Source organism: Crocodylus siamensis, chromosome 7 (genome assembly GCF_052110815.1).
Source record: "Crocodylus siamensis isolate JL-2025a chromosome 7, ASM5211081v1, whole genome shotgun sequence".
Classification (NCBI taxonomy): domain Eukaryota; kingdom Metazoa; phylum Chordata; order Crocodylia; family Crocodylidae; genus Crocodylus; species Crocodylus siamensis.
The window spans coordinates 865,049-890,130 of record NC_143401.1 but is presented as its reverse complement, the minus strand read 5'-3'; the positions used below and the strand labels follow the sequence as shown (position 1 = coordinate 890,130).

The following is a 25,082-nucleotide window of genomic DNA, read 5'->3' as shown; positions in this document are numbered from 1 at the left end:
AGGCCACATGACCTGGGTTTTAACATTTCAAGGGCACAAAGGGGAGATGGAGACTCAGCACCTCTTAGCTGCTCACCGTCCATCATGCCTTTGCAACCCACGCGGGCTCACGGCGATACGATCTCTGTGTGTGTGCTGGTGTGGGCTGGTGTGGCTGAGTTCGAGTCCTCAGAGCTGTGCCACATCGCACCAACAAAGATCTGGTGCAATGCTCTATCTACCCTCCATGCCTTTGCACACATGCCCTTGCACGCTATTTGATGCCAAACCTCTGTGTGCCATGTCCCAGATCTCAGGGTGGGATGTTCAAAGGGTCGCGTGAAGGAGTCAGACATGCGGGTCCCATTGAGTGTCAATGGAAGGCGGTCGGGCGTGATCTCGTAACTCTCTCTGGTGCTTTCTGAAATCCTGCCCTGCTACAGAAGTGCTTTAAAGCAAAAAAAATCCATACAACAAAATGTTTTGTGGCGCAGCCAGCTCATAACAGCCAGAGGGAGAGAAGATGTAGCGGAAAGGGAGCTCTGTGGGCACGGGTCCCTCCTGGGGGAGGCTACGCAGCATATTTCCCAGCTAATGTGAAGCAGAAAGACCCCCACGTTGTTGCAGCAGATTGCCTGTGAGCTGCCAGCATGCTCGCTGCCATGGCTTATCTGACTTATCCGCAATCTCTGCAACCACAGCTTGGACTTTTCTGGCCTCTGTCCTGGCTCAGAATCAGTTTTCTCCTTTGCTTTAGCCCCTTGCTCCTTGTTCATCCATCATGTAAACCCATGAATAATTCCATTCCCTTGTTTGAGCTGTTAGCTTGAAGGTTGCTTTAAACATGTGCAAGCCCTTCATGCACTGATGAGAGAGGGGAGTCCTGGCCCCAGTCAGGTGTGACATGTGGAGCTGTGTTTGCCATCCCCAGGTTGCGATACGAAAGGAATGGCGCCTCATTCTTCCAAACTTGTGGGCTTTGTGGGTTCCCGTGTGAAGCCAGGAAGGAACTGCTTCCCCTCTTGTTGCTGCAGGTGTTGGGGTTTTCTCACCTTCCTCAGAAGCACTGGCTGCTGGCCACAGCTGAGGCTGGGGGCTGGGGCTAGGGAATGGCAAAGCTAAGACAGTATGCACATCATCTCTGGGATACAGCCTGCAGCCTCGGCCCAGGTAGCTCATGTCCCATACCATGCACACGACGGTATGCTTCTCTCCAGCCTCTGCTTTACAAAGACCATCTTGCCGCATTCTGGTTTCATGGTGGTCGTGACCATGTCTCTTCCATCCCAGCTAAGACTGGCAGTGATGTGTCAGTCTGCAGGCACAGGATGGGCGTTGTGTTTCCAAGGCTGCGTGCCCTTCCTTTGCACGTTTCGTGGGCCTGGGAGAACTCCAGGGCTGCTGCTCCGTGGAAGACGCACCAGATCTCCCTGCAGCTACTTACAGCCGGGGATGCCTCTCGTCTGGCCCCCATGGCACCCCCTGACTCCACTCACTGCGGTGGCTGCTCTTGTTACAGAGCATGGACATCACAGTGAACCATCGCGGGGCTAAGGTTGCAGACCGCTGTTCCTGTCCTGGGCTGGGGGCCCGGAGTGTGCTGCGTGACCCTGCCATTGGGTCTGCATCACACCAGCGTCTTCCCTCTGGGGCTGGAGAAGCTGGGAGGCGCTGGCTCTCCACACCCTCCCCAACCCACATCGGGGTTTATAGCTATTGTATTATTTTAATGTTGCGAGAATTTTTGTTCTGAAAAGTGTCTTTTTTTCCGCCCTCCTTGTCCTCACCCTGGGACACGTCAACTGGAAAGAATGTTCCCCAAAGCTCCCAGGGCCGGAGAGCAGAGCGGGTCAGGATGGGACCTGATGCCACCCCCTTGAGTTGCACTAGGCCTGCTCCACTGGATCCCAGCCGGAGGGGCTATGCTTCCCTACTCTCCAGCACATGGCAAGACCTGTTTTGCCCACCCCCTCCCCTCGGCTTCCCAGGTCACAAGGGAGCCCAGGAGAGCACAGCGGCTCTGTGGCGGCTGTGGGAGGGTGTGCTTTTGGAGCTGCCTGCACAGGGAGGAGGGATGCTCGTGCCCTGTGCCTGGCACACACTGCCCAGTGTGAGATGCCTTGTGGTCTTTGCAGCCCTTTTGTTGAGCCGTGTCCTGTGTCCGAGGCCTCTGGCACAGCAGAGAAACACTGCCAGGTCCCTCCTGCAAACGCTGTCGGCCGTGTCATGTTCTCTGTGCTCTGCTGTGGACCTGCGTGGGTCCCGGTTAATGCTGAGGTGGAGGCGGCATGGCCAGGCCTTGCGTTCAGCTTGGTCTCTCCCAGACAAGCCCTTGCCTGGCTGCACAGGGCATTTGATCTCCAAGGGATGGACAAGTAGCGGGGCTGGGACCCCAGCATGGGGAAATGCTGTGGAGGCTGCGGTGCTGGAAGGACCCCTGCCCAGGGACCTCCAGCTCTTTCTGGAAGTTTCTGGGGGAGGAGGTAGGAGCCGGAGGTGCATGCACCTCTGAGTCCACTGACGTCTACTGGTGTGAAGCTCCAGAGCACAGCGATGGAGGGGGAAAAGCTGGGAGCCTTGGGGCACTTGTTCAGGGCAGCAGAGAAGCCGAGACCTCCGGGGACCAGGAAGAGTTTGCTGCAGAAACAGAGACAATTCCCGTCAGTGCTGGAACCAGCCGGGGACTGAGAAGAAAGCCCTGGCCAGGGCTGAGGGTGGAAAGTGTTAGGAGATTGCATCTTTCTAGCCTTTATTTTTATCTTCCATCTTCCCTGGGCATGTGGTAGTGGCTTTTCCTTAATTACTCAAGCTGTGTTTTCTTTATCCCCAATTTTACTTGGGAGGAGTTTGCACCTTCGTGGCCTTGGCTGAGTTTGGGTCCTGTCCCAGAAGGCACAGCCGGGCTATTGCAGATGGGGGGAAGGGGCAGACGCAGAAGGCGAGGAGCAATGAGGAGCGTCTCCGAGGGCCTGAGGCTCAAACGCAGCGCTCGGGCCAGGACCCTGGCCAGACCTCAGCCAGAGCCCTCTCCCCAGCGTCCGATCCCCCGGCTCAGCATGAGCAGGTCGTGCGAAGACTGCAAGAGTTGTTCTTGCAACCGGAGCCGTTGTTTGTGCAGCTAGCCCAGTACTCGGGAGAGCTGCGTTACGGCCTGCAGGTGTTCAGCTGTTATTAGAAGCGATGGCTTGGCCTGCCAATCATTTCAGCAGACAGGCGCTCGCCAAGGCCCTCAGCCCGAGCTCAGCCAAGACATCAGGGCAGGCTGCTCTTCCCCACCCTGGTTCGCTGTCCCAGGGTCTTCCTCATGCTGTCCCGGGGCCTGTCCGCATGCATGAGGTTAAAATCAGCCTAATGAGGCACTAGGTGCAGCAGGAGTTCCTGGGCTCGGGTGCAGTTCTGCAGCCTGGGCTTTGCAAGGGTGGAAAGCCCGTCACAGAAGGGATGGCCAAGGTCAGCCTCCAACCTTCCCAAAGCGTGCTGCATTAGCCTCGGCTCATCCCAGACAGGTGCCTTTGTGTTCTTGGGGAGGGAGGTGAAGAGGCAAGATGGTCCCAGCCGGCCAGCACCTGCTTGGGAGGAGGGTAAGATAGCAGAGAGAAGTAGGACGACAGACTCTAGCTGGAGGCGGGCGCTGGACAAACCCCGGCTAGAAACAAGGCTGACTTCTCCATAGCGAGGGGGATGGATGGATGGTGGTGTGGAACAGCTGGGGACTGTAGGGGGCACAGCCCAGGAATCGAGCCATGTGGGGGGTGTCCCTCGGGGTGGGTGTGGTTCTCACCCCATTTTACAGACTGGAGAACTGAGGCCTGCAGGAAGACAGAGATGTGGCGCTGCAAATGGGGGTGCCCAGGAAGAGGTTGCACCAGGCCCGGGCGGCAGTTCCAGGCTCTTCTTCCCTGCACAGCAAATGCCCGAGGGCAGGACAGTGGGGAAGTGGGGGGATCTGGGACTCCAGGGGGAGGTGGAGCAGTGTCTTTCTGGAAGAGGGTAGGGCTGAGCTCATTTGCTGGTGGCTTTCTGGGGACAGTGTGCCCCCTGGCAGCTCCATGTGGCTCCCCTTACACATCCCTGACTTTGGTGGGCCAGGCTGGTGCCTTGGCAGCGCACGGTGCAGCAAGCCAGGCTCTCCAGCACTGCGCCAGGCCTGTGGGGCAGGCTTGCTGCCCTGTGTCTGCCCCGGTGACTGCAGCAGGGGTGGATCTGCTCTCTGTGCCTCGCAACATGGCAGCTCCAAGGCTCTCTGCCTTCACATTAGCCAGCGCAGCCATCCCGGGCTCTGGACCACCCTGGCCGTGGCAGGTCAAGAGGGGCATCTCGTGGCGCTTTGTGTGCCCACGCAGTGGAGAAGCAGGAGCGTGGCAGCACCGGGTGTCCACTGCTGCCTCCCATACCACCACGAGCCATTGCTGTGGAAACAGATAAACACTACTCCGTGTTTATAACTGTGTATAATTTAGGAACGGCAGCACCGGGACTGGCTGGGGTGGTTTAACCCCCTGCCACCAGCCCTGGAGCTGCCGAGGCCTTGCTCTGAGAGGGCTGGGCAGCTCCAGGAGCTGGCTCTCCTGGCTGGAGGGCTCCTTCGCTGCTGTCTTCCTGGGGACACTGTGTCCCTCCCAAGCAGCTCTACGGGGATGCCCTTACACACCCCTGGCTTTGCCAGGCCAGGCTGGTGCCATGCTCTTAAGCATGGAGGCATTCCTGGCTTCCCCCCCGTGCCATGCTACTGATGTGTCCCAGTGCTGCGGGGCTGCATCCCGAGGGGCGGCTGGGCTTCATGCCCACAACACACCCAGGTGCAATCGGGTGCTCTGCCCCTTCCTGGAACGTGCCCACGAGCAGGTGCAGCCATGCTGCTCCCTGCCCAGACTGGGAGAGAGAACACGGGCTGGCTGCAGCACTAGTGCCTGGGCTGCACGGTAAGCAGCATGTGATTGCCCAATTTGGAGCCTGGCCAGGGAGCTAGCATAATATGCTCCATGAGCGTTTTAATCAGTACAAATTGCCAGGGCTTCCCGTCTATGTGGCCTTGCCGGGCGCTCACCCCCAGGCGAAGCAGGCCTAACCTGCAGAGCCCGCTGGATTGCCGCAGGCTGGCATGGCACTGGGCCACACCGATGCAGCTCTGTGGCAGCCCTTGGTGTGACCCAGTGGTCAGGGGAGCCTGTGGCATTCCTCCTCTGGCTTTGCTGATGGCCGTATCAGCCTATTAGACCAGGCATGGATCAGTGGTGGGTAAATGCACGAGGAGCTCTGAGCTCACTCATTCACTTGTTCTCTCTACCTGTCAACGACAGTGAGGGGTAATGAAGGCTGGACGGCAGCTGAAAGGGATGAAGAGGCAGGGGAGCTGCAGGTGGGAAAGCACAGCTCCAAGCCACAGCCAGGCCGCCTTCCTAGGGAGACCCTTGCTGAAGGGCCTAAGTCCCGATGCTTCCCACACCTGCAGAGTCACAGCCTGAAAAATAACCAATGCCCAAGACCTCTCCCCTCTGGGGAGGAATCCTAAACTGCTCTTGATGCCTGACATGTTTATTAACAGAGGTGGTTGTGATTGCTGATGACTTCATATACTGGTCACCACCGAAATGTCAGGAGTCGTGCAAAATGAGTGGTCACATAAATAACGCTGACTGCAAAGAGTGCCGAATGTCGTGTCACTCTGCAGAGGCTCGCCAGGTCCCGCCAGCTCTGGATGTAACGTCGAAGGTCCTGTGGCGAGCTCCAGTCCGGGTTTTGCAACAGCCACAATATTTTGGCTGGATATTGTCTTAGGAGGTGGTACTAGCAGGGTGGAATTCCCTCATGCTGGAGTGTGCACTGGATGCCTTTACAAAGCGGGATACTCTGGGAATAATAATAATAAAAAAAAGCCTCTGCTCCACGAAAGGGGATGGAGTCTGCAGCCTCGAGCCCGGGAGTTACTAATGTACAGACAGCTCAGATATGATCTCCTGCGTGTTGCTTTGCATATGTCGGGAACAGTGTGGGCTGCTGGAGTGTGAACTCGCCCGGGCAATCTTTACAAGCTGAAACCCTGCACACCCCAGAAGGGCCAGGTCCCCTCCACACCGTTCGGGAAGCTCTTGGGAGCTGCTCTTGCAGCCAGGCCTGCAGCTCCTGGCATCTCCCCAAAGTGGCGGTGAGGGTTTTCCCTCTGACAGACGGGCGCGTGGAAGAAGCAAGGCACTTGGGTGGCTGCGCCTGGAGTGGGCTATTCACAGAGCCTCTCCAGCCGTCGGGGGGGACTGACAGCTCTGAGGTAAGTGCCTTTGCGACGATGGGGCTTTTGTGAGGCAGGCAGCTGGAGAGGAGCATAAGCCTTGTCAGCTCCTGGCTTGGTGCGCAACAGGGATAACGAGCTCGGACAGTGAGAGCTGTGCGAAATTATAGCAAAATCTGGAGGGATCTCCTTTCCTCCTCTGTCAGCCGTGCTCTGGGGAAGGGGTAAGGGGGGGTACGTTGTGCTTGCATTTGAACTGTGGGGGGCACAAGGAGAAACACTTAGAAATGCTGATTGAAGAGTAGGGCTATTACCAGACCCCAGCAGCTGCAGCTCGGGACTTGGGGACTGGCTGCCCTGCCCTGGCCAGGCCCACCCGTCCTGAGCTGCAGAGAGAGGAGCAAACATCTGGGTGAGTGAACCTCTGGGAGAAGAGTGAACTGAGGAGTCAGCTCTTTGCATCTCTGTGGCTGAGTGTCATTCAGCCTGTTGGCACGGGGATGAGAGGGGGGAACACGGCAGGACCTGGCAGGGTGCTGGGTGAGTGTCTGGGGTGGGTCTCACTGGGCATTCAGTGGGGAGATGGTTAAGGGTGACCAAGAGGCACCCAAGTCTGCACCCCGTGGAGATGTGTAGGGGAAGTTCCCCAAAGGTAGCATTGCACTGGGGCAGTGGGAGAACAGGGTGCGGGACCTCCCCTGATATCAGTCCCATCCCTGGGGAGCACCTGGGGTGTGAAGGGCAGTAGGTGCCTCCCACCTTTGCGTGGGGGGCATGACCCTCAATTCTGGGGCTTTGGGGATCTGTCGCCTCCATCTCTGGGGTGCCCAGCCCCTTGAGGCATGGATGCCTTGGCCCCACCCTGGAGACCGTGGTGCCTCAGGAGACTCTGCGTGGGATTCTGGTTGCATGCCATGGCAACAGAGACGGTTCACAGTAAGTAGCAGGAGCCCACGGAGGTGATGTGGCATGCTTGGGGGGCATGGGGCAGCCTCTCACCCCCATGCTCCAGGGCACAGAGTGCTGCTGAGACCTGCCCGTGGTGGCTGAAGGACCTGCAAACCCGAGATGCCTCTTGCCCAGTGCTTGCTCCACAGTGCATCAGTGTCCTGCAGCAACCGAGATGGGTCCTGCCAAGGGCTGTGATGGGCAGCAATGGCTCGGAGAGAGCTCAGCAGGTGGATGGCTCAGCCCTACTCCACACATGGGCTATAGGGAGCTGGCCCAAAGGCAGGGCATGTGCAAGGCCCCTGCTGACCTCTCACTTGAATGCTGAAAGGTTTTCTTCTTTTTTGGGAGGCATCTAGAGTCTGGTCTTGGGGACGGACAGAAAGATGAATGCAGACTTTCCGTGCTCCCAGCGCACAGCTCTGCTGTAACTCCTGTCAGGGGAGCTGCAGGTGCATCCGCTGCCTGTCTGGCCGCCCCAGCCCAGGGCTCTGTGCCTTTCCCCGCGTGCCTGGCCCAGTGCTGGAATGCAGCGCTGGGCAGGGCTCGGCCTTCTCTGGCTGCCTGACATTTTGGCTGGAGAGTGAATGCACTGGGAACCCTTTTAGGGAGCTTATGTTTAGCAGATGCTGCCTTTGCATGCAACTGTGGGCTGCAGGCTGCCCTCAGAGCCCACGCCTGGCTGGCACAGGGACCAGTGCGCTGCGGCTGGCTTGCACGGGTGTCTTGGAGCTGGGGCTGCAGCTCCAGGCAGGCACGAGAGGCGCAAGCTTGTGCTGGGGTGCAAGCGTGCATGGAAGCTGCGGCGCTCTCATGGGTTTGGCTAAGCAGGTGCATGCCAGGCCTGGAGCAGCCAGGCTGGCAGGGCAGTTAGTCAGAGGGAAACTGTGATTCTCCCTTTCCTGTTCTCCCAGGGGCAAGGCTGGCAAGAGGCTCTGCCCCTCTGGCTGGTGTTCAGGGTCAGGGGCTCCGCTGCATGTTCCCCAGGGCTGAATGGAGCATCTAGGGCTGCAAGAGCTTCCCAAGGACCTGGCATTGTACCGGCAAGCCCCTCTCTGCTCCCTCAGCTGCCTCCTCCGCTTGTGCTGCATGCTGAAAGCCTGCTACCTGACTCACGATAGTGGATAGAGCTCATGGTATGAGCACGGCCCCGGTCACTCAGCTCTTTCTTGACGCAGGCAAGCCCCCCAGGTACTCTTCTGCCCTGCAGGAGGAGTCAAAGCACTGGGGTCTCACAAGGGGGAGCATCCCTGACAAATATAACCAGGCACATGGTGAGAGGCAGCTCCTGTCTCAGGGAGCCTCTGGCCTAAATAGCCCATACGAAAGGAGAGATGGGTCCAGGGTCTCCAGTTCACTGAGGAGACAAAGAGATTTGCCAAAGGTCACGGAGTTAAGGGCTAAGGCCAGCTCCCCCAAGGGTCTCCCTCTCTGTGACACCATTAGGCACTGGACCCGCAAGTGGAGAACCAGGAGGCGGCTCAGAGTAAGGACGACATACAAGCCCCACAGGGCCTCAGCCCTGCTGGATCGCGCAAGGGATGACAGATGCCCCACAGGCAGAGAGGGGGTTGAGATGCGCCCCCGGCTAGCAGAGGCTGGGCAGATCCCAGAGACTGGGCAGATCCGCGGCACAGAAGCCGGCGGAGAGACGCAGACCTCAGCAATGCTGCAGAGGAACCCATCGCCAGATTCTTTTATATATATATATATATATATTCACTGCTGAAGTTTATGGTTTAAGAAGCTTGCAGAACTTTGGCACTGGAATATAGGATCAAATGAAGACCTTCTGGTTAGGAAATCTGACTTAATGCAGCCTATTTTTATAGCTTGGAGGATGGAGCAGAACAAAGTGGGTTTGCATGTGCACGGGGATGGAGATTCTCTGGCTGGAGGCAGCCGGCGCCTCGCGGAAGTCCTGATGGTCAAGCTGTGCATCTCTGGGGCAATCTCAGGGCACTTCTCCCAGCTCAGATCAAACTACCTGCCCAAGGAGAGGGGTTTCAGGGCCTCTCCCATGCCGGTGCCAAGCTTCATGGAGCCTCATGGCACATTCTCCCTGGGGGGAGACAGGCACTGCAGGCTGGAGCTGGGTTAGCATAAACAGGGGGCAGACGGCTGTGTGCGAGGCGGGGGTTTTACTTTGTTTAGCTTGTGAAGATTTATTTTAATCTGTATTTATACAGTAGGTTTATTTAACAATGCTGAGGACAAGGCGCTCCTGGCAGGAGCAGGGCTTCTCTTCCAAACTCCCGGCATGGCAGCTGCCTGTCCGCACTAAGCGGGTCCTATATGAGCAGGGCTGCCGTGGGGACCTGGCTGGGAGCTCCCCCCAGCCTGGGGCAATGAGGGAGGCTCCACAGGCTGGCTTCTGCCAGCCCGGCTGCCCTGTGAGCCTATGATGCTGAGGCAGTGGGGCCAGAGGGACCTGAGGCTCAGGAGCAGCCTGGCTGCCAGCTCCAGCTCCAAGCCTCAGTTTCCCCATCGGTATAATGTGCCCAATGGCGGTTTGCAAAATGCTCTGGGGCTGACCCTGACTTTTGGGGGGCAGAGGATGGCATTGGGATTGCCTTGTGCCTCTGCTTCCCCTCGGCCTCCCCCACAGCGGATGCTATGCATAGCTCGGGCATGCACTAGCTGTTGGGAGATACGCCCAGGCAGAGGGGGTGGTTCCTGACACTCTCGTCTCCGGGCAAATGCGTGGGGAGTGATGAGATCTCTTCGCCGATGCCCCGGCCCAGCCCTCTTGGGGCCTGCCAGACTGGTGTGCCCCCGCCGGGCCCAGCCCCTGGGAGGGGGAAGAGGAGAGAGCCCCACCCCAGGCCTCTGCAGACTGCGGGGGCTTGGAGGAAGCTTAGCCTGCCAGAGGATGCCAAGGTTTCAAGTAAGGTAAACATGTGAGGTTGGAAAAGCCTCCAGAGTCTCTAGCAGGGCTGTGGAGAGGGTCCCAGCCTGGTGGAGGGGCAGGAGGCCAGGAGCAGGGGGATGCTCAGATAGACCAATTCTGCTGGGTGGGACGGTCACCGCTTTCCTGTCTCCCACCCCGCAACAGCTGGGGGCAGGTGCCTTGGTCTTGGTCTGCTCGCCTGGTCCAGGGCAGAACAGCCCAGCCGTCGAGAGGTGGCAACGTCCCCTCAGCAAACCCTGGGCTGCACGCGGAGCTTGCAGCTTTGCAGGGAGGGACTCCGCACTGTCCCAGACATCGCAGACGGCAGGACTGGCTGCCTTATTGCAGCAGCCTTCCCCAGTGAGCCCTTCCTCTGCAGCTGATTCCCACTCCTGACGCTGAGGTCCTGACACCCCTGGTGACCACAGGGCCACATTCCCCTGAGCAGGTGACCTCAGCAATCAGGTCTCGTCTCTGGTGATGCCCCAGCCAGCCTCAACCTCGCTGGTTTGGGGGTGGCCTGGTTCTGATTAGCAGCCCTCTCTCCTGCTCCTCCTCCCCTGCCAGGAGCCCCGATCATCTGCCCGGCTCTGCTCCGTGACGGGCCTGCTGAAAGATTACACGAAGACAGGTTAGGGGATCTGTCTCCAGGCTGGATCTGGCTGCAGCCATCACCAATCCATGCTAGGAGCTGAGCTGGTGCTGGGGCAGTGCCCGGCGGGCAACTGGCTGCTGGCTCCTGCTCCTGATGGGTATTCAGCCCTTCCTGGGACCCATTCCCTGAGCCAGAGAAAGGCGGTCTCCCCACTCTGACACTGCTCCGTGGAACAGCTGCTGCTCTGCTCTGCTCCCCACTGACCTGGTGGGGCCACGTATCAGAGGCAATGAGGATCAGGACCCCTAGTCATGGGGCCCAGTAAGGGAAAGACTGCTGCAGACTGGGCCTGGCTGGGCTGGGTCCGTGTGGAGCCTGATTTGCCCCTGGCTGCAGGGAGCACAGTGGGGCATGCAGGGCCCCCCTCCAGCCCCAAAGGTCCCTGGCTGCTGGGTGGAGGGTGCAAAGAAGTGTGCTTGGTGGGGCATGGCTTGGCATGGGTCTGCTCCAGGCTTGAGAGGCAGCTGTGCGATGCCCTGGCAGGGTGCCGGGCCCTCTGCATGGGGCAGTCTCCCACAGTATCTGGCAAACACTCTCCAGATTTCACTGTGGTTTGCTCTGTGCCCCCCTCCCCACCTTCCCAGCCAGGGAGTGTGCCAGGTTGGACCATCTGGCAGGACATCACAGCTGAAATGCACACTGCAAAGTGTTGATGGCCCCAGCTGGGAAGCTCATCAGTCTGCGCTACAGATTTTGTCCTCTGCGCAAGAGCAGATCTGCATAGGGCGACCTTCATGTCCAAGCAAACTAGGTTGGAATTTGGGCACCGGGAGCAGATAAAATGGCATTGAAATGATGGGGAGAGTGACTTGGAAGAATGCAGCACTTCCAGAAACCTGGCCTGTTTGCAGACAACCGGGACAGCCTACCCAGGAGGGACTGGGCAGGCAGCTGGTGTGCGAGATGGTTCGTCCAGCCCACGGCTGGGCTTGCGAGCAGGCGGGATTGCTCACAGAGGCTCTCAGGGACTCCGTGCTGCAGCTGTAATTTGAATATTATCTCCCCTCTCCTGTCTCCAGTCCTCACACGAGCATCTGGTCCTTCTCTGCCAGGTTCAGTAAACCTTCGGAGAGCCCGTTTACATTACTGATAGCTCGATATGTTCAGTAAGAAGCAATATATCAGCAATATGGTTATTATGGATTAGTTCCCCAGTCATATAATGCTGGTCTTTCTCACCTCGTGTGCAGGCACTAATGGTGGATTATCTGCATGGTTTACATTTGGGGGTTTGTTTCGGGCTCTCAAGTCCCCATTTATCCTGCTAGAATTGCAAACAAGTAGGTTTAATGTCATCTTGGACGCCAGGCCAAGGCTGTCCAGGAATCAGCATGGAGCAATTCAGGTTACCCTGGATTCCTCCTGCTGATGGGATAATGGCATAAATCTCTTGAGAGGCTGCGTGTGTTTAGACTGGGAATCGTTTGTCACAACCAGAGCCTAGCAGATGTCTTCACCAGTGCGGGGGCATAATTCATGCCCCTAGTCCCTGGAAGCTGATGAGTTTTCCTGCTCCATCTGCTTCTGCCTTCCCATTCCTGGTGTAAAACAGACACCAGAAACCTAGGCTGGAGCCTGCGGGGCCTTTGAGGTTCTGAGCAGCAGGGTCTCAGATTCACCTGCCTTTTCCCAGGCCACACATCACTGGGGAACATGCCAAGGGCTCCTTCCTCCTGGCACGTGCATGTGCACATGTATGGGCTGGCATGTCCCCCTGCATGCATGGGGGGCAGTGGGACGGGACTTTTGCTGCCCTGGGTCTGACCCCAGCCCCCTGCCTTGGTGAATGCTGTGAGCGGTCCCACACAGGCCCAGACAGTGTTTATGGAGCAGCTGGCACACAGGCCTCCCAGCGCAGCGCACGCTGCTGTTTACACAAGCGGCTAATTGTTTATGTGAGAATCCCCCGGTGGACGCGGCAGCCGCATCATAACGACAAGCACGTGGGCAGTGTGGCAGAGCGCGGCTCTCGGGGAAGCCCCAGCCGGGAGGTGCTGAGAGGTCGCGGCGTTGCGCTCTCCCCACTGCCGCCTGCTATGACCGCAGGCGGGGACACGGGCTATTGCAGCACGCCAGCAGGAGCTGGGCGTGCCCTTGCCAGGGGATAACAGCCTCCCACTGCTGCCGGCTAACGGGTGGTCTGTCTGGGTGAGGGCAGCAGATGCCTGTGTGTTGGCAGTGGGGCCTGATCCTACTGCTGGGCTGTGCTGGGGCAGAGCTGCCTCACTTAACCCCAGCCCTTCTCTCCAGGCTGCTTCTGGGCTTTGAGCTGCCATCGGCCTAAAGGGCCTGTCCCCCTGAAATGGATATCACCAGTGCCTTGTTGCCCCTCTCACACTGAGCTCACAGAGCAGCTGGCCCAGACCCCCTCAGGGGCAATGGGATTGAGACTTCCCCCCACTTGGCTCTGAGACCATTTCCCCATGCCGGCAGCACCAAACGGCCAGTCTGCTGGTCTGTCTGCCGGAGACGAGTCCAGAGGCAGGTGATGAATGTCAGAGCTTCCTCCTAGTCCTGACCTGCAGTCCCAGGCAAAGCCACTGCTGTCTGCAGGCAGGCTAGCTCAGGTCTCCCAGCTTTGCCATGGGAACTGCGGTGCGGGGGCAAGGTGGGTGCAGACAGGCCTTGCCCTTCTCCAGTGCCTTGCGCCAAAGGATTGGGTAAGGCAGCAGGCTCCAAGCCCTGGGACCGCAGAGGAGGGTTGAGGGGACGCGTGCCTGGGAGAGGTGACTCCCTCTCCTCTCCTAGCCGCGTGTGCAGAACAGAAGTTGCCTTGCCTGGGTTTGTCCAGCACAGAGCCAGGGCAGAGCTGGCCAGACCTCTGCTCCCCTTTCTTTCTAGTCCATGCACTGCTACTCACTAGCAATCTCCATGCCGCTGCAAGCGCCGTGTCGGCGAGCTACTGTGGGCTTCCACTGACCAAGAGGGGCCAGTCCAGTCACAAAACCCCCGTGCAACAGCCTCAGCCCAGCGACTCCTGACCATGGCCTGGTGGATCAGCTCTTTTCCCAATTAAAACAACCTTGGAATCAATGGGACAGTCGCCACATCATGGCAGCACTTTGAGGGGTGGAAATGTTTAGCCTAAGCTTTCCCCTGGGGGAAGAATCCCAAGAGACCACTGCAACACATGGGCAGCAGACCTGGGGGATCTTGCTCTGCTGGCCACACCGGCCTTTGGTTGCAATTTGGGGCAAACGGAAGTCATGGGGCACTTGCAGCCAGCTCCCAGAATAGCCTGAGCACACGTGGAGGGGGAAGGCGGCAGTGGGGGCTCTCTACGCACGAGGAAATGCCAGCAGCTGCGATTGTGCCAATGGCCACATTAGGCTACTACCTGTCAAGGATGCCCACGCGGCTCAAAACAGCTTTGAGCCTGGCATGGGTCTCATAACTGCCCAAGGAGCAGGGCCAGGCTGGGTGGCATAGTGCCTCAGCCCAGGCAGGCAGGAGCATGGGGGGAGTGCCAGCCTCCCTGCCCGCAACCATGTGCCACAGCTTGGCTATTATACCACAGCCCAGAACTGGAAGACTTTCTTATACTGCTAAGCTAATCCTCTGCCCTTTCTCCTCCCAGGTTCTCCGTGTGCGTTCAGAAACTCCCAGCACCTAGCGTGCCCCACACATGAGCCCCCCAATGGGCCTGGACCCAGCCTCCAGCACTCCTTATGGGGTTGACGGCGAAGCCATGTTATCCGCGACCTAAGCTTTCGGGGGCTGACGCTGCGGCTCGTGGATATGGTCCCGTACCCAGTTTCACCTGCAGACTCACAGCTCTGATCCCACCTGAGACACACTAGCAGTCACCCACCCACGGGACTGACCCCCCCCATCACCCTGCCTTCTAGGGGCTGTGGCGCTGGAGAGTTACTATGCGGCTTGGACTGTTTGCGGTGGTGGTTTTTCTGAGCTCAATGAATCTAACAGGCAGCAGCAAAGCAGCAAAGGGCAAGAGGCAAAGGCGAAGTATGTATGACACGTGTGCAGGGAGCGGGAATGCCTCGGTAGGCTCTGGGGTGGGCAAGGGCTGTGTTCTCCACCAGCATGTCTACAGGGGCACTGGGGATAAGTGTGCAAAGGGCCATGGCTGTGCAGGGTTATGAGTACCCCTAGACCCCCCAGCCACCAGGTCACATTAGCCATAGGCAGCCCTGCCATCCCCAAGCCCAGCTTCCCCTTCCACTGCTCCTCATGGGGATTATTTAAGTACATCTTTGTTTTACCCCCTAGCCAAGTCTTGCCCCCCACTACTCTGCTACCCCCTGAGCCCACAGGGCAGGAGCCAATTCCTCTAGGGCCCTAGCCCCAGCCAGGCTCAGCTAAAACAGGTGGCCTCATTCACCCTGGCCCCTGCCGCTAGAGGGACCCCCCAGCTCTCCACCTCCCCCTGGACAGGAGCAGAAGGCTGCATCCAGCTCCCCAGTTCTTCAGGTCAGCCCCAGGCACAAAGCCAGCATCCATGCTCACCTGCACTGACCACTGGCACAAACAATAGCACTTTCAGCCTAACCCACCTCGCTAAGAGCAGCATAACCCCCTCCCCTGCATTACACCCCCCATGCAGCCCAAAGCTGCCCGCCCCTCCTATACAGCCTGCTCAGAGCACATTGGGCCCAGCTGCCAGCATTACTCTGCAGCAATCACCGGCCTCTCCCGGAGGATGTGTGCACCTGTGCCCAGCCCAGCACCACTCCTCAAGCCCTGCATCTCACAGGGGCCTCGGCCCAGCTGGTCCCAATACGAGCATCACCAAGGACCTGCGCCCTGACAGGTCACTGAGGGGCACAGCTGGGTGGAAGTAGCAGGGCTGGAGGAGTCAAGCCAAGCCCAGGGCTCTGCGTTATGGTTGCCAAATGGTCTGCGATTAAAGCTGTAGTTGCAGAGTTCCCATCAGAAACACAGCTGGGAAATGCCCGTGGCACGGCTAGCCCAGTGTGTCAAGCCCCAGGGCAGTGTAAGCCTTAGACCCAGTGTTCCTATTACACCATGCAGAGAGGTGGCTGGGGGCAGCAGGACAGGCCAGCCGGGCAGTGTTTGTGCAGAGCCAGCGGGGCCAGGCTGAGGCCGCCCAGCTTGTCAGACCCACCCCAGGTATACCCAGAGCTCCAGAGAGGGTCTGGGGTGCCTCTCAGACCCACGCCCTGAATGCAGTGTGGTCAGGGGCTCTGGCAGGGCTCCCCACTGCGGGTGTGCTCTCGTAAGGGCCCGGCTGCTCTTAGTGTGGGGAAGGCAGCACTTGGAGTTGGTACTCTGGCCCAATCTACAGCACAGTGGAAGGGCCGATTCCTGGCACATGTGGCTGTGCAGTGATACAGGTCAGAGGCTGCTGCCACAATGGGAGTTGGGGTTTGGTCCGTCTAACCAGGAACCCCACCTCATCTGTTGTCTCTTCCTACGGCCAGTGGGCAGAGAAGCCTTCTCTGCCAGAATGCACTGATGTGAATCAGGGCCAGGCAGATCCCGGGAGGCTGGGCACAGTGGGCCTGGCAATGCAATGATTCGCCTGGTAAAGCCGTATGGGTAGCCTGCCCCACAGCCTGCAGAGAATGCTGCCTGCTCCCAATGTATATCACTGCAAGCAGGACGAGTGCAGACTGGTGAGGGGATGTCTGTCTTGGCCTTCCTGGGGGCTGACAATGCATCTGTGTGCCAGGTAGTGAGCTCTCCCCTGCTGCCATCCCCGCTGCCCTCTGCCTTGGTCACTCCTTTGGGACATAGGCCCGAGGGGCTGGAGTCATCACTGTGCTGCTTGTTGCCTGCTGAACCAGGGTTGTCAGGTGCAGGGCTGCCCCCTCCCAGCTGACCCAGACCTGATGCCAGCCAGCCCTAGCAGCCTGACAGTCCTGGAGCGGCCCCCCTCTTCCCCCAGCAACTGCAATGAGGCTTGAAAAAGCAGCGGGGATGTGGACTCAAGTTCCTTGCTTTGGGGTCCTTTCTTGCACCATGCTCAGCTGAGAGCCAGGGCCAGGGAAGCAGAGAGCCCATCTGCCTCTGCCTGTCTGCCCAGTCCAGCACCTGGCAATGCCACGGAGGAGTGCCTGGCCTCAGAGCCTGGTAGGTGGGGCTGTGGCTCTAAGTCTTTGTGTCTAAGACGTGGCTTTGCCCTGTGCACTGAATTCCCGGAGGAAGGGGGTTGCTTGCTGGGAAGAAGTATACAGCCTTATCTCCAAGGCTCCTCCGAGGTCAACCTGGGCTGGGTGAGCCACTTGCTGGCTGGAAGGGAGCACAGGGGTCCGGACCCCATCCATACACAGCCCTGGTGATGATGGAGCCTTTGGGGGGGAATAAATGAGCAACTGCTGCAGCACCCGAGGGGAAAAGTTTGCGCCGGCCCTGCCCCAGCTGCTGCCTGGCAGCTCTCCTGTGCCACGATGGCACTGCTGTGCTCCAGGCTACCCCTGCCCTTGCCCCAGGTTGGTGCAGGAGAGGATGAACTGGGGCAGAGGGAGGAAATGGGGATGCAGCCAGCTCCAAACAGCAGGCTGGAAAGCACTGGGCATATGAGCATGGTTTATGCATACTCAAGGCAGAGGTCAAGCCAGGAGGCAGTAGCTCTTCTCAGGTCTGAAGCCAGCAGGCGTTCTGCAGCCGCCCAACCGGGCCCTTGGAGCTGACCCGTGCATGTCCCCCTTGTCTCTGCAGTCAGCACTGAGCTGAGCCAGGGCTGTGCAAAGGGCTGCGACCTGTGCTCAGAGTTCAATGGGTGCCTGAAGTGCTCCCCGAAGCTCTTCATCCTGCTGGAGCGCAACGACATCCGGCAGATCGGTATCTGCCTGCCATCCTGCCCGCTCGGCTACTTTGGCCTACGCAACCCTGACATGAACAAGTGCATCAGTAAGTGCTTGGGGCTGTGTCGGGGTGTGGGGACGACCTGTGCCAGGTAGCTGCTAGTTGGCAGCTCTCCTGCTTTGCACCACAGGTGGTCTGAGCAGGGTTCCCCCAGGGGCTGGGGGATATCAGTATCGTGGTGTCCTAGTGAGAGGTGTGGGGTGAGCCCAGTGCAGCCATCCCCCGGAGACACGGGTCGTTCAGCTACGTGAACACCCAGCCAGCAGCTACTCCCTTTGAGGGGTCATACCTTGCCTCTGGGGGCACAGGCGCCCCCTCTTCCCTCCCCTGTGGTGAACAGGGAGCTGTCAGCCTGGCTTTGCTCATCCCCTGTGAGTGGCTGAGCTCTGGCCAGTGAACTGGGAGAAGGGTTGAGATCATTGCATGCAGCCCAGCCTTCCCCCCTGTGGGCATCCCACTGGGGGACCATGGAGATACAGGCACCTGTTGCATGTGTGATGGCCTCAGCAGAGTGGCTGTGCCTGGCAGCAAGGGGCAGTGGCTGGAGATAGGCTCCTTATATCAGGCACTACCAGGAGCACCTGCAGCTTCTGGGTCCAGGAGGGGTCCATCTCGCCCACCCTAGCAATTCTCGGTTCCCCTACTGCTGTGCTTCACGGCCTCACAGCCAGACAGGCTTTGGGTGCCAGTCTTGGTGTCATTTCTCTCTCTCTCTCTCTCTCTCTCTCTCCTTTGCTCCCCGCAGAATGCAAGATTGAGAACTGTGAGTCCTGCTTCAGCCGCAACTTTTGCACAAAATGTAAGGAGGGTTTGTACTTGCACAAAGGGAGGTGCTACGTCACCTGCCCCGATGGCTATGCTGCCGCCAACGGCACCATGGAATGCAGCAGTCCTGGTAAGTGCCCCTGGCTGGTTTGCTGGGTCCTGTGGCCTCCAGGTTTAACTTGCCCACGTGCACTCAGACCTGCTGTCACCTGCACCTGCCGTGTGATAGGGATGTCCCGGTACAGCCATGATGTGCTGGGATGCATGGGTCAGCTGCACACTGCTTGACTGCAGTGAGAGCAAGAAGCATCCATTAGCTGGTGAGCTGTAGCCTGCTCCGTTATGTCTGACCTGGACATGGCCATGGGGCTCACAGCTCCATGGTCCAAAAGGTGTCCCTTTCCTACAAGGGCACTGTTGGAAATGACTGCAGTTTTCAGGCTTTGCTCCTGGGTGTGAGGGAGTTCCCCCACAACCCTCTCAGCATGGGCTGGGTTTTGCCTGTCAGAGATGCCTCTCAGCCCCTGACTAGGGCTCTGCTGTGCTGGCAAGACCAGGCAGAAAAAAATCTGACGGTTCAGTTGTTTTCCAGCGGTTGCATATTTGCATCTGAAAAGAAACTCGGGCGTTGAGGTCTGCGGGGAGCCTGCCCCGGCAGTGTAATTAGCAGTTGCAAAATGTGCCATCAGCTCTGGGTCATGGTGAGGCATAGCTGTGGCTTGGGAGAAGCCAGAAAACCCTGCAGAGGATAAGGCTGGGGGCAGCGGTGTCCCAGGGAGCGAGGCGCAGGGCAAAGCCCTCTGGGGTGCGGCAGCCGCAGTTCAGAGCTCCCCCTGGGCCCAAACGCAGGCCCTGCATCTCTCCTAGCCTGCACACTGGCACAGGATGCAGTCTCACAAGACACTCTCCTGCTTCATGCCTGTAGGCAAGAAATGCTGGCAGCTGCCTCCTGCTGCCCAGTTTTGCTGGAAAGCCTGGCCTGCCATGGGGAAGGTCTGGCCCCTTTGGATGGAGGGCAGGGATCACAGGGGCTACGGCTGGCCCGCAGCGGTCTGCCCAGCTCCTGAGGCTTCATTCTGGAGCTCTGTCAGGTGCAGCCATCCAGAGACACAAGGCGGTTCCACGGGATCCGGAGAGGGGCAGGAGGGGGTGAGGGGATGGATCTTCCAGCCTCTCGTGTCGTATCCCCTGGCAGCACAATGTGAAATGAGTGAGTGGGGCCCCTGGGGCCCATGCGCCAAGAAGAGGAAGGTGTGCGGCTTCAAGAAGGGCAACCAGGACCGAACACGGAGGATCCTGCAGGCACCCGCCGGGGACGTGTCTACGTGTCCTGCCACCACGGAGGTCCGGAGGTGCATGGTGCAGAAAAGCCAGTGCCCTGAGGGTAGGCTCCTGCTGCGGCATTTTGCTGTCTCTGCTGGGGGCCCCGTTTTGTCTGGGTTTAGTGCTCCTCAGTTGCCCCCCAGTGCACCTCCCTGGCTGGGTCCCTGAGCCAACCTGTGCAAGGCGCGATCCATTGCCAGCAGATTTCCAGCTCTGCTTATGTTGTCCAGTGCAGACCATGCATATGCAGGACCAGAACGCAGCACCTGGTAGAAACCTGGAAGGCAGCTTGTCTCCTAACAGGATTAAGGAGAGCTAGCAGCCCTGGGATGCTGCTCGCTGCGCCTGCTGTGCGCTCACTTTCGTAGCCCATTAATGTCTGCGCCAGAGACAGAGAGCAGAGCAGAGGGCTGGCTGGCTGAGCCAGTGCTTGATGCAACAGCTGGAGCTTTCATCTCCTCTCGCACCCTCAGCGGAAGGCAATGGTCTGGGTCATTTTGGGGGGCGGTATGCAGCCAGGGACTTGCTCATTCCCTTGGCTGCCGAAGCCAGACTGCAGTTGCGCTGGCTGCTTGGAGGGAAATTAGTTCTGAACAGCGTCTAGCGAGGCAGAGAGAGAGATCAGCCAAGGGGAAAGTGGAAAGGCCAATGCTGGCTCTCAGCAGCTGTGGTGCATGGGGTATATTGTCCAGCAAGAGTTGGGGGCCTGGTTTGGAGCAAGAAGTGCTGGCTTGAGCGTCCAGAAAATCACACTGCTGCATCCAGATTTCAGCTGCCTCCCGTCCTTGGAGCAGCAGTGCTGAAGGTGGACTGTAGCCCACGGGCCAGCAGCCTCCTCTGAGCCCAGATGCACAGGCTCCGAGCAGCTAGGCTGAGATTGCCCAGCAATGGGAAAATGAACCCAGCAGCAGAGGGGTGAGAGGCCGGGAGCTGGGTCCCCATTGCTCTGCTCATGGGGACTGCACCTTTTCCTGCTGCATGGCAGGGAGAGTTACAGGGGTGGCCACCAGCTCTTCCCAGGGCAGCGGCAGCTCTCCTGAGCCACCTGTTGCCCAGAGAGCTTCATTGCTGCCCCCTTGTTACACTGCAGGGAAAAGGAAGAGAAAGGAAGAGCGGAGCAAGCAAGATAAGACAAATGGGAACAGGAACCAGAAAGACACCAAAGATGCCAAATCCGGCCCCAAAAGGAGGAAAGGCAAGCAGAGGGGCACCATGGTTCCCATGACGTCGGCTAGCCCGGTCCAATAGCTGCCCCTTCGCAGGCGCGCGATGGCAAGATTCGTTGCTGCTATGTATATGAAAGCTTTATCAAACCAGAGCACTGCGACGCAACACTCCCTGCCAGGCCGACAGAGATGAACAGACACCCCTACACACCCATGGAGCAGCCACCCAGACATGGGACCCACATGCCCTGCGACTCCCTGCCATGCACGCAGACGCAGCACAGGATTGCAGGGTGCGAACTGCTAAGGGGAGGAGTAAGGGAACCCCCATGGCGTTAGCAGCGGGCACTGGGGCGTGCGGCGTGGAGGGCAGCGGGGCGTGCATCCACAGGACAGCGTCTCACTGGGCAGTCAGCCGTGCAAGCCCAGGATAGCGTGGCCCCAGCCAGAGGGCTGAGACTGGGACTGGCCACCTACTCCCCTGAGCCCTGGACTCTGGGGTGGCCGGAGGCAGCAGCCTGCCCCTCCCTTCCCTCCTTCCTTTCGTGTTCTGAGCTGTATGACTTCTTCATGGAGAATACATGTTACACGTCTGTGGTACGAGTCAGTGGCAGCTGCCCTGACACTGCTTCCAAACTTTATTTCAAATTAAAATAGAGGAAAATAACCCAACACCCCCAGTTTCTGTGCACATGGCTAGTAACCGCCAGCCCTGGCCAGGTTGGAGCCCAGGGGGCAAGGACTTGCTTGTGCATGGGGAAACTTGTCAGAGCTGTAAGAAAGCCACAGGCCAGGCTGCCAGCTGCATCCTAGGCACAGACCAGTGGTAATTCCCCATAAGCCTCCCAGTTCCACTGAGACCCTGGGGAATCTCCCGTTCAAGCCTCTAGTTACCAGGCACAAGTGCTGTCCCTGGCTGCCCTTCTCACCCGAGAAGAGGTCACTGGCTGGGCATAGGTGCTGGCACCAGGCCTGTACCCGCTGTGTGCAGAGGGGCACTGCCCTCCCAGGGCTGGCTCTGCTTCTGGTAGGGACAGTGGCACTTGGACTGCACCTGGAAGCCCATGCAGCTGTTGCTCCAAGAAAAACTGAACTCTCTCTGAGAACTGCCTCTCTGCTACGGCGCAACTCTGGCTGACTGCAGCACATGGGATCCATGGGGCCGTCCCACGCTCTCTTGCTGGGCTTGCTGATGGTGGGGCCTGGGCACCTGTGAGCTGCTTGGTGTGTGAGTACCCACGGGGCTGTTTGCAGGGATCCTGAGTCAGCAGGATGAGAAATGAGCAGCCTCCCAAGCCAAGAGCGAGACACAGGGTCCCAAAACCCGGTCTTTGAACTGGCTAGGGCTCACATGCTGCTGCCTCTTCTTCCTTGCCTTGCCCTTTGCAGCATACCTGGGGGAGAGGCAGTTCCTTGTGGCCTGGCACTATGCAGCAGGGCCCTTTTCCCTTGTGCAGGCAGCAGCAGAGGGCACTGACCCTTCCCTGGTCTCCCTCTGCTCCTTTGCAAGCCTGGTCATTGTCTCACACACTCATGCACCTGCTACAGGATCCCCGCTCGCAGCCCAGGCTCAGAGCAGCGAGTGCCGTGAGATCTCCCTGACCCGACAGGGCTCCCTACAATAATACACTCGAATATTAGCACCAATATTTCAAAACAGAGCTGCGCCTCAATAAACCAGCCAAGCACATGTGTGCAGTTGCTTCTTTCTCAAATCCTTCTTGCTACCCAGGGGGTAAAAACAGTCTCTGTGCTGAGGACCAGGGCACTTACCCCCTATTTTGTAATCTCCAGTATAAGCCCTGTGCTCAAGCAAATTTCCCCCCAGGTCTGGTAACTGGAGAGGGGACCCTCTGTCCCTGGCTATTGGCAAATGTTCCCGATGCCGTCTGTTACATCGCTTTGAAAACAAGCCACCTTTTTTTCCCCCTTTTAAGTAAGAAATGATGTTACTAATTCAAAACAGATACATGACACTTAGTACAATTTGCACAGAGCTGGTTAAACCATCCCAGCCTCGCACATGGAGCTGGGAGGAGCTGACTATCTGAGCAGCACATGGAAGCAGCTCTGGCACCAAAGGTTTGATCTGAACCCACTTAAAGATGGAAGACATTGGTCAAAGAAAAAAGACCTTTTGTCCTTTGGTTTAAAACTCATTTTTCAGAGTCTTTTTTTTTTTTCAGAAGAAGCTGACAACCTTTCTGTTTTGAGTGTCTTTTCTTTCTGCTTTTCTCTCTTTTTTCGGGCAAAATAGAAGAGGCAAGAAAAGGGAAACTCCGGGCAATCCCAGGCAAACCAATACTGCAGGTAGCTGTAAGGTGCTAGCACACTGATGCTTTCACATCCTGATGTCACACACCTGCAAACTCTTGTTTCTTGCACTGAACCAATCTTTGGAGACTTGCACACATGTCAAGATAATGGGCAGATTTCTACTGAAGATTTGTCTGATGGCTCCCAGATAACTCGCTTATCCTGTGGGTAGTGCTTCTTAGTCATGACGGAAACCAAAGAAGAAGGAATAAATATCCAGTGTTTACAATACTCCATTTGGGAAACATTTAATTTTTAACTCATTTGCTGAGATTTGGGGCTGTGGGCAGATAGATGTCACCATACATAGACCAGTTTTAAATGGTATGCTTCCTTCCCATGTGTTTAATGTAAATCCACATATTCACAAGCCACAGGCAGGTTTAATGGGTACATACAAAGAATCCTCAAATTTACAAGTCTGCGACTCCCATAGAAAAGCAGGGAATGTATATATTTATTTTAGCTCATGTTTACGCTGAAGAGATTTTTTCACTCAGAAGAAATCCTAGCCTTGGGTTAAAGAAGGATATTAGGATGATATAATAGATAATATAATCCAAATAAGAGCATTAAATAGAATCTAAGGATGTCAGAGAGGAGATTTTTATAAGTTTATTAAATCAAGAAGGTTGAGGCATAACACTTAAAAAATCTCCGTTCAAACTACAGAAGTCCCATCTTTACAACCGCTCACCACAAATAAATCACTCTGATGGCATTTATATACAGGATAATATATTATGCCCAACTCAATACCACATTACAGTTCAGATGGAGCAGGCTGCTAGAACTGCAATTGTTTCCGAAGAGCAACATAACCCTGCTGAAAAATAACCCGCAGTCTGGGGAGTCCAGGTAGGTTATCTATTATTATTTACACCCAGTGCAAAGAGGATACTTCCCACCATCCATCATGCACATGGACAGTGTGTTCCAGGGTGCGATTGGTGCACACTTCACAGGGAACGTGAAATCACAGGACATTGATTGCTAGAGCCTAAAATGCAGCAGATGTTCTTCGCAGTCTGCTGGAAGAAAAATCATAATTTCTGCCTAAGAAATTCAGATCATAAATGTCCTCCTGCCTCCCTTCGTTTTCAGAGAGAGGATTTATGTGCAGATATTTTATCCTCTGGATTCCCAATGAATCTGTTACAGGTATGATAAACTGCATGGGTCCAATTCACACCACTGGTGTCACTCCGTGCAGTAATACAGAAGTCAATCACTGAGCAGAAATCTAAGCCAACTGCCAGGGATCATGGCTAGGACCTCAAGGGCTCAGTTCACACCTGTATCAGGTATGTTCAACTCCCTAAGTCAGCCGTTTCTTCTTCTCACTCTGCTGCCTTCACTTCACCTCATTCTTTCCTCCTGTGCATCACTGTTTGCGACTGCAACTTTGGGAACAAGACATCACAGCCTGAGAGAGCTGGGTCACTCTGTTCAGGAGTCACTAAACCTGGACTCTGCTCCTGAGAACACCATCTCCTCCTTTTACCCATTTCATCCTCCAGGGTGAGAGCCTCATCATTGTGGAGGAGCTGAGTTGCTGGAAGAAGCAGTGGCAGTCAGGTATCTGGTATTTTCTAGCAGTTCCTTAGAGGGTCTTGTTGAAGTCTAGCAGTGAAATGTCTTCATGGGCAACCAATGGACTGAGCAGAAGAGGAGAGCTGGTGTCACCCTTATTGTAACAGCATAAAACTAACAAATATATTGTAGCTCTGCACTTTGCTAGAGAAGTGCTTTTTAAGAGAAATGAGTCTTTTAGTGAAGCCCTTGTAATCTAATTTTTCTCCCCATTTAATTATCAAAACCTGTCAGTCACAGGAAGCAGATGAGGTGATGCACTGCAGACAACCTCTGCCAAAAATCAGTCAACGCTGGTTCTTTCAATAGAATGAAAAGAGCCCTTTTCAACACGTGTCATTGTGGCAATGAATCATTCCAACGGCATCACACAACCCCATTCACCGGGATGCCGGCAAGAAAGGGGGCAACCAAACTTCAATATCACTAAAC

At 57.2% G+C, this 25,082-nt stretch overlaps 1 protein-coding gene across 1 annotated transcript; it reads left to right on the top strand.

The window, feature by feature from the left end:
* Nucleotides 1-5,766: 5,766 nt before the first annotated feature.
* RSPO1 (R-spondin 1) lies at nt 5,767-23,263 on the top strand. The gene is made up of 6 exons (XM_090058057.1): nt 5,767-6,244; nt 14,276-14,664; nt 17,341-17,532; nt 18,233-18,382; nt 19,448-19,636; nt 20,666-23,263. Exons 2-6 carry the CDS (start codon nt 14,571-14,573, stop codon nt 20,821-20,823), a joined length of 783 nt encoding a protein of 260 aa, XP_089914183.1. The 5' UTR covers nt 5,767-6,244; nt 14,276-14,570; the 3' UTR covers nt 20,824-23,263.
* Nucleotides 23,264-25,082: the final 1,819 nt, after the last annotated feature.